The sequence below is a fragment of the Zootermopsis nevadensis genome, unplaced genomic scaffold (assembly GCF_977971745.1).
Source record: "Zootermopsis nevadensis isolate Lab colony 2312 unplaced genomic scaffold, Znev_1.0 Znev_ptg000061l, whole genome shotgun sequence".
NCBI classification, from domain to species: domain Eukaryota; kingdom Metazoa; phylum Arthropoda; class Insecta; order Blattodea; family Termopsidae; genus Zootermopsis; species Zootermopsis nevadensis.
Genome location: NW_028259192.1, coordinates 24,177,664 through 24,193,731, shown reverse-complemented (window position 1 = coordinate 24,193,731; position 16,068 = coordinate 24,177,664). Strand labels below are relative to the sequence as shown.

The following is a 16,068-nucleotide window of genomic DNA, read 5'->3' as shown; positions in this document are numbered from 1 at the left end:
TGGATATCAGATAGAGACAGTCATGTTTAGTTCCTATTTCAAAGTACCGTACAGTGTAACATATGGAAAAGGAGAACTTACTTATTAATGGTTGACCCAAAGAACTTTAAGGACAGCTGGTATTTTTTATATTTCTTTTACAAGGTTCATTCAAGCGCAGGAAGGATAACATTGAAAAATCTGGTGACTGCATGCATTAACATGGCAGGCCAATGGAAGTAAATTTTAAAATTGCTAAGAAACCAGCAATAAGTAATCAGTCATGTATAATGAAAGATCAGTAGACTGCAGAGAGCTTTCACGGGACAAAGTAATAAACATGTAAGTCAGCAAAATATGCTAAAGTACATTTGGTATAACAAAATGTTGGAACTTTGGTTGACAGCTACCACACCACTCTCACAGCACCATCTATCCCAACACACTGAATCAAGGATGCTGATGCAGTATCATTGGTGAACTGAAAGAGCATTCACAGCTTTCTCCAAAAGGTCATCTCAGGTGACATAGCCAATGTTTCCCGTTTGATCCACAAAGTAAATGAGAGTAACAGTCACAACCAAAAGTCATAAGTTAACTTGGCAGTGCATCTTGCATTACAGTCGTACACCTGAGGGTCCTTCTGTGAACAAGATGTCTGTAAGCTGCTTACTGTAGTCCTTCCTTACCCATTGTACTGTTCTCATCTTAAATCATGTGCAATCTTAACCTCTGTCTGCAAATGACTGGCTGATGAGCTGCAACGGCACTTGAGATCACTTTGCAGGTCACACGTATTTCCAGAAATGTTTTGCACAAGTTTACGTGCAGGTTCCCTTGCTAGAACCATCTGAAGTTGCCACATACATGCAATATGAGAGGTGTTTTCTAAATAATTAAAATCACGAAGCTTAAGAGCCCTTGAGCGAGTTACACAACATTCATGTATGTAAGCTAAATATAATTTCTTGAGAAAAATATTACAAAGTGCTACTCTGAAGCAGCAATAATACAACTTTTAAAATACTATACTAAAACCTGATTTAAAGACAGAAATTTTAATAGGAATAAAACTACTAAAATTTCTTTACCAGTCTTTCCTAATACTATATAAAATATTGTAACATAATGAACTAATCAAAATGGGCAACAATTCCGCAAAGAAACCCTGTCTCTAGACCCTCTCTCCATCGTTTCCTCGACAGTGTCGCACAGTTCCATGTCTTTGGTTTCTGGTAACATGAGGACCAGCAGCCCTGCAGCAAGTACTGCTGCACCACAGATTGTGCTCGGTATATACCACGCTTGTGCGCCCTGTAACAAGACGCAGCATGTGAACAACTTCATTCAAATTCACCTATCATACCATCCACCAGGCAACTGGTCAACCCTCTAGATAGAACAATATTTTCCCTCTCCCATGTTAATCAGTCCATTTACTCTTTCCTCACTGGACACAATCCTGAGCCTGTTCAATCAATCCATTTCTCATCTCCACCAAGATCTTCCAAGTTTCCTCCTCAAAGACCTGAATGTAGTTTTAGCATCCTTCATTTCAGCATCCTACTTGCACAGATCACAATGGTCCTCATGTAATATTCTCAACTCCACAAAAATTTGATACCTCTTAAAGACAAATATTTTGTTGACACTTCAAACGCCTGTAATTTATATTCATTGCAGAAGAGAAGTCAGACAGAGGGCCCTTGCTTATGAAACAACCCACTTAAAGCGGAAATATCAATAAAAAGTTGTTTCTTTGTATTTCTATAGTGGCCAGTTGTCATATTTCTTTTAACAAGTTTCTTATATAACATTAACTTGAAATTTGCATATAGGCTGTAACAGATGTTATACTTAAAATATAATAATTCAGAACTCTTATACAACTTACCAGGATGTCAACAATATAAGGCGCTGATAAGGAGCCCAGATGGGACATTGTTGAGCTGGTTCCAACAGCTGTGTTTCTGTTGACAGTTGGAAACAGTTCTGAAGTCTGCAGAATGATAACAGAATATACTGCTCCTATACAGAGACGCCCAAGCATAGCCACACTCATGATGGTGTCCGTCATACCTGAGGAAGAGCCACGTTGGCATAAATATTGCTGTATATATGCTGACTGATGGGAGGAAGATCAGTGTTGCGACTAGAAGTACTGTAATATGACAGTAAAAATGTACATATGTCGTGCTGGTACTTGTTGAGTTGTCACATCACATATTGGCATTAAACCAATTTCCTGATTATAGAAACAACAAGTACCTCTAAAACTTTGGTAAATTTGTATTATACTACAACCCATAAGACAGCATCTTCCCAACCTGAACATCAATATTTTCTACACTGACTTTCTCAGTCACAAACTCTGCGGGCACATGTGCGTAATCAAATATGAACATGTCAGTAGGACAAATATTTTCCTGCTCATACCTGGAAGTATAACAATCAAAAGACCATAATAGGGACTTGCACTGCAGGCGAAAAGTCGCTAACTGCCCGTAAGACTACATGACATGCCAACCCAAAAGACCGAGACGCACAGGAAAAGAAAAAGTGATATAGTGAGGCATTCTTTCATGATGCAGTGTATATGCCTTAAGAGTTCACATTGCTCACACAATATAGCTGGACTTCTTTTGAGAGTTCGTTACTCACATTTATGCTGAGCGAACCATCAATTCTAGAGAATAAACAAAATAAGCATACACGATTCAGCATCGTTATCAGGAAAACTGTCCCTGGAATGTATGATCTCTCTGAGAGCCCGATCAGGGTTCACCATGACCCAAACCTACAAAGACTTCTTTCCACTGGTCATGGGTGCTCTTTACCATGGAGTAAAGGCTGTCAGCAAGTGAAGTTGCCTCCACCTAGAGCTAAGGTTAAGAACGTACAGGCAACTTTTTTTAACTCACCTTCTGGTATGCTGAGAATAGACAAAAGAGCTGCTCCAGATACCACATACAGCACTACTGATGTCGTCCGTCGGCCTGTCCATCTCAACATTGGGATGGGTAGGACATAACTCACAGCCTCTACTGCCCCAGCAACTGCCACATATACAAATCTGTCGCACACAAAATTAGTCGGTTTTACGTTCAATACAAAATGTAATTCTTTATTCTGGCAGAGATTAGAAATTAATGGAACTAATTGGTTTATATCTATAATGAGTACATAACAACATGAAAGACATGGCATTATGATCCGCCCCCTTCAACTTCAAAAGAAGATTTCATAGAAGAATAATTATACACAAATAATCCAACTATGAAAATATTTTATACCTTTGACAAAAGCAAAATATAATGGGGTAAAGAGAACAAACAAACAAACCCAAATGGAAACTTTACTGCTATATAATTAATGTGGCAAAAGCTCAGAGCATTGTCTTTTAAAAATACAATTTTGTTTCTGAGTAATGTGGTCTTTATCTGCATAACTGATTAGATAATGGTAGAAGAAAGATTTTAATAATCAACTTTTTCAAAGTTTTAATTATTTCTAGATATTTTCCAAGTAAACTATAAGATGGAATTTTACTTTAAAGGTTTTGGTGTTTTTAATACACTGTGCTATGTTTAAGTTCATATGCTATCTGTAGTTACCTATCAGCAGTGAAGTTATCAGCATTGAGTGCAAGAGCATAGTATGTCATAGCCGTTACACACCACGCAAAGTGACAGATAAGAAGTCGCTTTCTCAGTTCAGCATTGGCAAAGATCGCTAACAACTTCTTTAGAGAAGCTATAACCTGTTTGTACCATGAGGCATGCTCAGCAGCAACAGGCAGGTCCTGAAATGGAGCAAACTGTGCACTGCGATACCAAAGACAAAACACAGCTACCAACTGAGCCCCTTCCCAAGCACATTACCAAAATATATTTCTGAAGATTCTTTCCAATATTATCCCCACATCTAATGTCTTGGTCTCCAACAGTAACAATTCTGAGGCCTTTGCTTACATTTCAGACCAGAACAATTTTATGATGAACATCTGTCAGTCTGTTCATAATCCTTCGTATTGTTGCCTGCTATCTAGAAACACAGAGGTCAAATCTGCAAGACTACAACTGAACTTATTGCTTTGTATGGGTGTGAAAGTAGGTCTCTCAACTTAAGAGAAGACCCAGAGTGACAGTATTCAAAGCAGGGCACTTAGGTGAATATTTGGACTTAATACTGATGAAGTATCTGGAAGCCAGAGAAAAATTCACAATAAAGAACTTCATAATTTCAACTGTTTAACAATTATTAAGATAATAAAATCAAGGAGAATTAGATGAGCAGGGCATATAGCATGCATGAGGAATATGAGAAATTTAAATGACGTTTTGTTTTCGAAGTTTAAAGGGAAGACATAACTCTGAAGACCCAGGCATATGTGTAAGGACAGTATTGAAACTGATCTTGGGAAAATCAGAATTGGAGGTTGTGGACTGGGTTCACCTGACTCAGGATAGGGTCTGGTGGCAAGCTCCTCTGAACACGGTAATGAACCTTGAGGTCACATTGCTGCCTTCACTGGTACGGGGAAGTCCTCACAATTGTCACATGAAGAAGCAGTTTACAGGTCACTCAGCTCATTCTCTGTCTCTAAGTTTTAAGGTGTGTAAGAATACATACGCTGCATCACCTATTTAATTTCTTAGGTTTGGCACATTCATCACCCTGATGATGGAGGCAGCATGACCTCTGAAACGTTGGTGGAAATCTACCAGACTACATGGAGCAACAACCCAGAAGACAGCAATCTTTAGACTCGCCGCCGTGAAAACCTCTAATCCTACGTTTGGTATTACCTTCGCAGAATCTCCTTTTTCTATGGAATTGTCCTGAACAACGGACATAGAGGCTTTCAGCATTTCTGATTTCTTGCTAAATCTTTGTACAACTTCCCATGCTTCTTTATGCCGGCCTTGGGATACAAGCCACCGCGGCGACTCTGGTAGGAACCTAGGACACGTAAATTCTATGGTCAATGATCTATAGCACAACAAAATTTACAGTGAGGCATACTGACTAAATGAGGGGAGAACAGAATTTTCCAATATTCTGGTCACAGAGACCCAGAAAGCAAGAGAGCGAATGTAAGTTAAATCCACTTACACACTTTCTCTTTATTCCTCTTTCTACTTTGGTCTGTTCATATACTTACAATTTAAAATGCAACACAGAGCTAACTGGAAACTTTATCCTGAACAGTCACATACCAGATGTGTAAGACGAGGACGACGGTCGGCACAGACAGCGCCAACTGCAGCATGCGCCAGTTCTCGATGTACAGGGCAATCAGTGGCAACAGCATCATTCCCACAGGGTACGGCATGTTGTACAGAATGCCAAGCAGAGTGCGGTGCTTCTTTGCGATAAACTCTGTTACTGCAGGAAACAAAAGCAAAAAGTACACATTAAATTCAGTGAACTGTCTAGCGTGATGGAGTGAACTTCAAATCACAGGTGACTTGAATGAAAGCAGCGTTCAGCAGTGTTTGTGCATATCCCATGATTACATTGATCCCCCAGTAATGTTATGTCACATACACAAACAAAACCATCACATCACTGAATAAATTATCCTGCAAACAGAATCACATTTAACTGTACTTTTCACTCAACAACTGAGTTAATTGTGTATTGTCACACTACCATCTGACCCACAAACTGCATAAAGCATAAGCCAAAACAACATAATAAACAAACAAGATCAGGACTTCAGGAATTGTGTCATATTCTATATGCTAAATTTAAAATTAATTAACTGTACCAAAACTATCAGCATCTTAGCATCAGGTCTCTCAAGGATGAATGATACTTTTCGAGCCCTTATGATGACGGCATAAGAGTTTCAAAACTTAAGGAGTATCATGATGAAGCAGTTAATACCCCTGCTTCATACTCTGGAGGTCCTGGGTTCAAATCTTGGTCTGAAGACCAGCCATCCTGTGGTTTCATCAGTCCCACCAGACAAATCCCAAAATATTATCTTAAATTGGTCACAGATGTTGCCCTCCCCATCATTTTCCACTTATTTATTCAATGATAATCTCAGCCACTGAAGAATCATTAACTACACCAATAACAAACGAATACCAAAACTTTCAAATTCTTCCTGACAAAAATATCACATATGATAAAAAGTTAACCTCAAAATTTGTAAATTTCTGTGAAGATAATGCATGTGAAATGTTAAAATAACCATTTTATTAATTATTGGTGTACTGAAAAATATTTACAAAAATATTTTTCATTTGTCTACAACCACAAAGGATAAGCAGCAGCATTATGCCTTAAAGAATTATGAAACCAGCCTTGAATGACAGTTTTTTTACCTACTGAAACATAGATTCACATACAGAACCACCTTCAGTAGTGCAGCTTGTCTATGCTGTCCAATGTTTCTTAAAAATTCAGACACTATCATGACCATTTTATGTAAATCTATGTTAGACAACATTCAAAGGGCTACAGCATAGTAGTTTAACGACTCAGTATTCTGCGAGGTACAGAAGTCTGTTTACCTGGTGATGAATTTAGTGTACCTTACAGCCAGCCACTGAGTCCAACTCAGATGGAAACTGTGTAATTCACAGTACATATTCTGGGTGTGTTGAGTGTGCAGCACACAGCCAAGAAACTGAAAGAAAGAGGAAAACTACTCCTTCAGCTCAATGATTTTTCTTTGACAAACAGTTTAAAAATCTGATTTATTTTCATAAACTTCAATCTTCAATACACACGCTGCTTCACACCCAGAATATGCCATTTGCAATCAAAACCCACAAATAATGCAGTGTCTGTAAAATCAACTTCAAAGTAAAATTAACCTTGACATTCATGTGTTCAAACAAACCACCAGAAAGAGGGTTCTCTGTAAGATTCAGTTCAACATTCAGAACATAACGTTCCATTCCAAATTCAAACTGAATGGAAGTCTTAAAATCTAAACAACATCCACTGCTCCTTGTGGAGTAATATATATCAAAAGGGTTAAAATTATAAAAGATAATGTGCAACTTACAAAGAGTGAAGCCGCAATTGAATGTCCCTGATCCGGCCATGCCAAGCGCAAGACGGGCAAAACAAAAGACGAGGTAGTGCGGTGAAAATGCTGCCACTGGACCAGCTACGATGTACATGACACAGGATATAGTGAGGCTTCTCTTACGACCCCACCTGCAAAACAAACCATTCATTCTAATATTCTCATCATTGCCATAATCACGTTAGGTTACTAAGGCCTCTTTTCTCTGAATCTCAAGATGGTCTTGAACTCTTTTATTGTTCTGGTCATCGTAAGATTAGGAATTGATTCACAATTAATGTAAAAAACATGGTCCATCCAATGGGCCTATAACCTCACTTTTCAATTTAATTATATGTAAATGTTTTCTCTCATTCTAAAGGAAGAACCCAACATTTTGTGTGCTTGAGACAAGGCTGGTAGGGAGAACATTTAGAAATATGAGGGAGAAAGAACGAACAGACTGGAGAAAGCAGTGTTAAGAGCAATCAATGAATTAGGCCACATTCCAGCCTCAACTACAATCAATAAATGGGAAAGCCATGCTCATCGACTAAAAACTAAAATATTTTCATTTTCCTTTGCACTGAGCTGTCACAAAGTTACTGACATCATAACAGAAGTGCAGTGAAAGACATTTAACTTTTAATCAGAATGTAGGTACATTATCATGTCTCGTGTACTGTTTGAACCAAGTCACAAAAGGTAAATTGATCATTATTTCAAAAAAAATTATTTTCAAACTGTACTTGTCAGCAACAAAACCGAAGATCAAAGCTCCTAGGAATTTGCCAAGAGCTACGGCCATCTGTACTGTAGATCTGAGGGGAGTCCGACTGCACACTAGGTCCCACTGTGAACAAAACAGGAAAACATACAGTTCTGTCTTGAAAGGAGTGCAAAGCTTCGTGTCAAAAACATATTAATCATATTTACAGGGAGATGGTTCACTGTAACATGAAATATTTTTATCAAGATCTGTAACTTTATCTCAAACCTTTTTTGATTTAGTGACAGCAGAAAAATGGGAGAATACATTGCAATATTAATTCTTGGCGCTACAGCAAAGTGACTGCAGTCCAAAATTTAAAATATGCATTCTGCACACTGATCGATCAGTCTTTCAATTTCGACCTCGTTCAGGTAAAGGATGCCGGGCTTCAAAGAAAACGCTGACCTACTGTAAGAGTAGATATATCAGCACAAGGTTGACCATGCAGAGACAAAGCTCAAGAACGTAGCATGTCCTCCGTCACACACAATCTCACAAAACAATCACTTGCCTTGAGGAACTCCACAAAACTTCCCATGAAACAGGTAAACTCGTGCAATAATGTGTTCTGGTTTTAGAAACTTGGTTTGAAGCCCGACCAAACTATACTTGTAATGAGATTTTCTGGAGTTTTCTTAATTACATTTCCCCTGCCCTTTCAAGTACACAGTTCTCATCTGATTCAATGCTAAATAATAAATTACAAATTACGTGCCTTTGCAATTGTTTGGCACAAAGTAACTTTTAATTACGAGTTACTCTTTGAAGTGACTGTACTGCATTAACATCCTACCTCTGAGACAATCCCACTCCCTTCATAGGACCAGCTGTCACACTCATATTGACCAGGATACTCAGCACTGCTAGTGAAACTTAACGCTTCCTCATATCGCAACGCTGCCAAATGCGTGTAATTCCAGTTGAACATTTCACAGCTGTCTCTGGAGATGCCACTGCAACAGTACCATAATCAGAACGACTTACCGGTGTTACGATATCAATGCAGCAATGTAATACGATGGACAGGATCCCTGTTTTAATATTACCAGCAGTCTTTCATTAAGCCTCAGTGGTTCGTGAATATCACAGAACTCGATGACTAAAAACAAAGAAAGGTACAATATTGTGTGTTCTTATATCGAGAAGTGAAGGATCAGACATCCGTTGCAAATGATCACACATGGAGACAAAGTACACGAGACACTTATCTCATATTTGAAAGTTTGTTGCTTCAAATCCTGACAGCACCTGGCCAACCTGACTGAAGTTTCATTGTTTATGTTACCTCTACTGCAACAACTGCAGATATCTCTTCTCAGGTAAGAATGTCAGGATCTGTTCTGCTATTTCTTCCATGGTGTCCAGACACTGGGTTCACACGTGTCCATGCCTTCATACCTGCTGAAGCTTTAAAGTTTAGGGATGGGGGAAGGTGGAGGAAGAACACAGAATCCCTGTGGAGTTGAAGGAGTTACTCCATTCACCACCTATGGGATGCAGAGATTTATTACTTCAGTGCCTCAACCACCTGCTGCTTACCCGGGGCTGCTGATGTTTCTAATCTGCTCTGATGCCCAGTGCGCAGCTTCCAGCTCTGGCACTGCGCACCAATGAGGCAATGCCTGTCCCAAGAATACGTACGCCGTAAGGTGCCAGATGTTGAACACGCCCGGCGAGCTCACCAACAAGAACATTATCCATACCCATTTCCCTCCTTCTCCAACCTTTTCAATGGCTTCCTCCAAGCCATCCAGTGTGGGAGCCATTGTGTCCTGCAAACACACATCTGTTGTGTCCGTGCTTCAGTGAATGGGAGACAGTGAAGAATTTGCAGCTACACTGAATTACATGGAAGATTGAACTGAGAAGATGCAGCGAGGAAGAGTCACGCCCATACTTACAAGAACATTTCTGGCAGAACTGCAAACCTCAGCTCAGTTTCCTTAAGAAGTCAACAGGCACAATTATTTTGATAATGAGCTTGGAAGGCTGGAAAATAAGGTACTCGTGTGGAATGTCTGAAGAAACCTACAAGCTTCAAGCAGACACAGGATCTGTCAGATAAAACGCAAAACATGTGCCATTTGTGACCACTGATACATGGTTCGATGAAATTGTTACATCCAGATTTTGGCTGTAGAAAATGTAATATTCTCTGATACACCTGACAGACTGGGTTCTGTAGCATGAAGCCAACGTGACGGAGCAACATTTTTGCACTTTATACCTTCATCAATTAATTTTAGACTTTTATGAAACCATCCAAAAGTCTAATAAAACATTTAGTTCTGAGAAGAAGGGAAAACAAATGATATGGCATCAGGTACCGCCGAAACGTCCGTAAAGTTCTACCACACCCGGTCGTCAGCCAAATTTAAATTCGCAACCGTGAGAACCTGAAACTCTACCAAGAAATGGAAACGTTTGTAACAACAACAAACTCTTCCTTGTATACCGCAAAGAATCAAAGTTGTCTTGCAACTTTAGTGCGAATTGGAATGCCAGATTTTATCAGAATCATGTAAATATTTTGAAGCCAAACGAGCCAACAGTCAAAATCTTATATTCCTGCTATTAAGACCTGCCTAAGAACAAAACACTTCACGAATTAAGTAGTTTAACCTTATCGAATTTTACAAAAACTACTGCAGACTCCTCGTACCAAGTTTGATCCTGACCTGTTCAGTAGTTACGGAGCTGAAATATGCGGACGGACAAGTTGAAGCTGGTTCTGCCCACTCTCTACACAAAGACCTTGTCTCAAATTAAGCTGTACCTGATTCCGAAATGGTTTTCATGTCATCGACTCGCACATCCAGGTTCGTAGATAGCGTGATTCACACAAAGCAAATATTTGTCCCTTAAAATGGTTTAACCTTCCACATTAGTGACGTGTTTGCTCACAACCGCTCGTCATAAACAAATGGTACATTTCTAGAACATCAAGGCAATATTTACCTATTTACTCACTGGCTTTTGTGACGGCGGAGATGAACATTTGTGTTTCTAAACACGCTAAGTAACTGACACGTGCGCCATCACACCGCGTCTCTACCAGCCCTGATGACAGAGCTCTTAGTAATGCTTTGCACTTCTGGTTGGAACGAAGGCACCCGGAGACGAGAAAAGAGACGATTTGCTTTGCACTTCCGAATTATCTACAGCACGGGATTACAGTGGCACCCTTTCCAGGTGGCACAATGCCGTGGGTCTCTGCCACTGAGACACCTGGCGATAACATTGTTTTCCTTCTTAACAGTTAAGATAAAGAGCAAGGCATTAACTGGGTCTAATGAGCTGCTTTATTATCAGTCCTCGGGGGACAGTTTTATCAGCTTTGGAACTAAATTCACTGTAGCATTTGTTTGGTCTTCGCGGCTGCGACTGGCATAGGCTTTTAAGATGCAAAATTGAACTTACTACTCGTCGCATCGCGGTAACAAAAATGTTATATTTGCTAAAACCAGTCGGGGCCAGTGAGTACGAAGATGGCCGTGTCTTCTGGTAGAAGTTCAACTGCGTTTCAGAGGTCCTTGCCGTCTCCCTGATCACGGAGGCAGCAAGGACACAGAGCTACAGCCCATACGACAGCCATCTTGGTTTCTCGCCTTGAAACAGGAACGCTGACTGACGATGCTGGAGAAATCTTCTTAATGAGAATCTTCACAATTTGAATATCATTAGCATGGTTAAATCGAGAGGGGAGAAACATGCATGCGGTTTCGTGATAGGAACAACAAAATTCGAAAATGAAGAAAGACAATCAGTTAAATTCCAAATTACAACCTCCCCACCGGTTTTGCACAAGAACTCAGACTTAATAGGGTTTATTTACATCAGAATCGGATTTCGGTTTTTAACAGAAAAATTCGCTTGAATTTGATGTTTACACTTAAATACGCGACACATGTCAACAGCTTAATGATCATCTGTGTGGTATCCGAATACGTGGAAACCAGAAAAGCTTTGCGGTGCACTCCAAAGAGTACACATTATTATTATAATTATAAATTAATTTAATTATTATCATTATTATTACTGCTGATCTCAATGCCTGCATTCCTTTGAGAAGAATAAAATACCTGGAACATCTGTTTCCATAACATTTTCTACCGGTCACAAAATGCAACAAAATTTCACTAAAATTTAACAAAGAAATTTTTTTTCCGTTTTCCTCCAATTGTACTACACAAACAATGCAATAATTCACGACAGCTGTTTTAACTGTTGAATCGTATCGAGTTTAAAAGAACGTAGATTTAGACAATCGATCTGAAAATCTGTGCAGAAAGTACTTACAGATTTTAACAAATTTTCTTTCTTCCAGCGCAGTGACCAAAATCAAATGTCCACACTAAGGCGTGAACGATCATGCCAAAAAGTTATAATTCCCGACATTAGTGCAGCATCAGCTTTCAAATGAGCACCCCAAGTGGTTCTGCCCGCTCACAATTTCGATTGCCGGAAAAAGGCTTACAGAATCACGCACAGATGACAAGGCACCCACCGACGTCATGGACCCTTCAGCGCTCTCGATAATGAGCTCCCTACTCGTCACACACGAAATGATACTAAAACCTCACACGATGACTGTCACGTGACGACCTTTCGTCCCCTGAAGATTACACCGGAATTACAGCATTCTTTAATAAAGCAGGTAGCCTAATATCACAGGCTGATAACGACCAGACACTCGACGCTGAGTACGGACTCTTTTAAGGCGTTCTAGCTCGCTCACTTGCTAACAAACATCCGCAAGACGACGTCAGAGGAAAACAGCACAAGATCACTTCGAAATTTCGTCAACAACTGGAAAAAAAAACTGTTAAGAACCGCACAACCAGAAAGTGACAATACGCCATTATCAATTGTCTTGGCGAGTCGCGCGAACCACTGGCTGACAACCGCGGGAAGTGCATTCTGCTGCAACGTAATGCAACAGACGTCGCGGGATCTGAACCCAGAGCCCCGCGGGCACTGCCATCGATCGGCAAACTTCAAAAACGTCGTGACTGGAAACTCACATCCACAGAAATGGTTTTCTCGCTCCTTTTCGCAATGGCTCGCCAGAAAACTTCTGTAGGATCCGCGCGTCTTCACAAGCAGATCCCACAAAAGCCACTAAAGTATCTAATCACATCGGCCTTGCACGGCGGATTTCCATTTGACTACGTGCGTCCGCACATTTAGGTCCAAAGTCCAACGCAAAGGCAAGCAAGAACCGCCAAATTTGGTCCAAAACGCGTTCATTTAATTTTCGGCGAGTCCAATACTTCGCGCGTATCTTCTGATTCCTTCAACAGGTTTAGATAAAACTTTGACATTTAACGTAGGATTTGAAGTTTTCACAGCGGTGAGTCTGATGATAGTTGTCTTCCGAGTTAGTGCGCCGTGTAGATTTCCACCGTTTCGGAGGTCCTTCCTGCCTCCGTCATCAGGGCAATCTTTTGGCATATAATACAAGAGCCACAACGCACAGACTGTGATTGGTTCTCGTAAACACTTTAATGAACGTCCTGATTCCCCAAACGACGCGACATTGCCTAATTATTAACTTAAAATTTCGACTGGCTTGTCCTCACGGGTCGAATTATCCAAAAGGATAATCTTCTAGTGACGCACTCGTATTCAACAAACAGGGCGTTGGCTTGTCGCTTTGGTGACGAAGACCGAACACCAACCACGGGCAACAAGAGAGTAATTATCGAGATGATGCCCGCTTGTTTATCGGTGGAAAAACACGCCGGTAAAGATATTACAAAGTCAAATTCTGCCTCATTAAGACGCAAACTAAGAGCCACCTGATGGGCAACACAAATCTGTAAGAAACCTCAAAACATTGCTCCACATCAAACATCAGACATGAGTACGAAAGTTAATCCCCAAGCCCGAAGGAAAACAATTCAACTCAAGAACTACAGGATGGATGACACCGGAGATTAAACCGAACTTGTACAATCGATAAAACCAAGTACAAGGCATCTGCCCAAGAGGAACGTACAACTCCTTCAACATTAATCGGAAATCAACGCCAAATAAAATTTTGTAAATACTAATTATAAAATTCTTCTTCTTCTTCTTACAGCGTTATAACCCTGTGTGGGTCTTAGCTTGTTCGATGAATTTTTTCCATTCTGTCCTATCATCCACAATTCTTCTCCATCCCCTTACTCCCATCGTCCTCACATCCTCCTCCACGTCGTCTATCCATCGTTTCCGTGGTCTCCCTCTCATCCTTCTTCCCATCGGTCTCCATTCCATCACTCTTCTAGTTACCCTGTTTCCTTCCATTCTTGCAACATGGCCAAGCCAGGCTAACCTTTTGCTTTTGATTAGCCTCAAATAGTTAAAATATAATCGGTAAAATCATCTGTTGTAAATTATACATCATTGGTCTTTTACTTTTTAAAATCTTGATCAGGATTCAATTAGGGGTCTTATAAATATGATACCACACGCTTACCTTTCCTTAAAAAGAGGGCTGCATGACGGAAATATAAACCAATTACTTCATTTAAAATATATATGAACAGCTGCAGCCACTTTCACCTGAAAACAAAATGGCCTCACAGTAAAACTCATTTATTATTTGTAATTATAATGTGCACTCACATAACTCATATTGCATGCACAAGTGTAAGTTATGCAACTTAAAATATCATAAACCATTTGCTATTAATAGAAATTCCACACACCATCAAAATGTAAGCAATAGCTCACTCAGAACTAAGCGTGACTCGTTTTCAAACGATGATCTAAGTAAGTTAACAGAGCTGTAATATTAATTCCATGGCACTGAATCTATCAGGTACAGTTTCTTTGAAGCGTTAAATATTCTCAAAAATTTTCAAGAAAAATCCTTTTTCTTATCCTGACTTCAACAAACAGAAAGTATACAAAAAGTAACAATTTACCACACGATGCGGCACTGCAGTGCTGGCTACCCTGACTGCCGTCTTCTCAGGTTCTCCAATCAAGACACCCGGCCACAGACTGCGTCGTACCATACTCCAACTGGTGATATGGAAGATGGTTTTATGTGGAACTAGCGTGGTGAGCACTAAATCAATTCCCAAATCACCGCAACAAATTATGTTACGAGATTTCAACGCAGAAGGAAAAGGAGATATTTTCAAACTGATGATTGCTGACGCAGTGTGGACTTTTGGCGGTAGACACCGACGTTTCACAGAAGCATACCGTGTCCATCTTCAGGGCTTAATGTGAAGACAATGTGTCTGTCTGAAACACTAGCATCACAGCCCAGGAAAGCAACGACATCTACGAAGCTGTAAGAACCTCAAATCTCACATATCAAGATGATGAAATAAAAAGTAATGCACAAACATATTCTGTAAGGGATAACATTAATCTGATTCCATTTTGCACGTCTCACTTTCTACTCAGTAGTACGTCATGACTGTATGAAGGGATTTTGATTTCTTATACGCACAAACCACAGATCAGAAGTGACATTTGATTATGTTCATTCTGGATAATTAGTTACTGTTTCAGAAGAAAAAGTAAAACTGATGTGTTTTCGTAAGTATGTATCTCATTTTACAACAGAACAATGTGAAATTTATCTCAAAGAGATGAAAATCTGTACGAATCATTGGGAAGCAGCAACTTGGTAATATCATGTAACAATATATAAACAAATTCATTTTCATGACAATGAAACAAAATTAAAGTGAATCTTGCAGTGGCATTTTTTCAAAGCTATGACTGGACACCGGCCATTTTATAACCAGAACTACAATGTTATATTCTAATATATCAACAATCTTAAAATGCAAACCAAGGAGTGAAATAAGAGACTGATTCTCATGTTTAATAAATTCTACTCGGGCTACGAGCCGTGTAAGGCGGCTTAATATAAAGAAAACGCCAACGTTGGTATTTTCTTCATCGAGCCACCTTACACGGCTGCTAACCCAAGAATAACTTGTTATACTTAGTCACTGCGTTAGCTTCAGATCTTGATTCGTGGGTTATTTAATGGCTGTTTAACCTTCACTGTATAAGAATAAGAGATTTAAAATCCTGAACTATAAGACCGCCAGCCAGGGTTTGATGGTTTAGCAGTTCACAGCCAGCTTGACTGCTCATATGCTGTGATGCATGGCTGATGAAGGTTAACCCTTCAAAGTTGAAGCTCGTTTGAATAATATTTAAGAACCGAGTCTGTACCTCAATGAAAACAACACTTATCCATTACAAAAATCATAGATTTAAGGAAATAATCACCGTACACAGTGCAATTCATGCAAATTCCATACAAACA

At 39.7% G+C, this 16,068-nt stretch overlaps 1 protein-coding gene across 10 annotated transcripts; it reads right to left on the bottom strand.

The window, feature by feature from the left end:
- Positions 1–111: 111 nt before the first annotated feature.
- Positions 112–16,018, bottom strand: LOC110836734 (organic cation transporter protein). 10 transcript variants are annotated; one of them, XM_022078263.2, is made up of 12 exons: positions 14,696–16,018; positions 14,245–14,330; positions 9,321–9,567; positions 8,575–8,734; positions 7,759–7,862; positions 7,007–7,161; positions 5,199–5,367; positions 4,788–4,941; positions 3,594–3,781; positions 2,901–3,052; positions 1,874–2,058; positions 112–1,293 (listed from the first exon to the last, which is right to left on the bottom strand). In XM_022078263.2, exons 3-12 carry the CDS (start codon positions 9,545–9,547, stop codon positions 1,117–1,119), a joined length of 1,671 nt encoding a protein of 556 aa, XP_021933955.1. In that variant the 5' UTR covers positions 9,548–9,567; positions 14,245–14,330; positions 14,696–16,018; the 3' UTR covers positions 112–1,116. The 10 variants fall into 10 exon arrangements, with proteins under 10 accessions (XP_021933955.1, XP_021933953.1, XP_021933962.1 ...); XM_022078261.2 differs by having other exon boundaries at positions 9,321–9,553; XM_022078270.2 differs by lacking the exon at positions 9,321–9,567.
- Between the last annotated feature and the right edge of the window lie 50 nt (positions 16,019–16,068).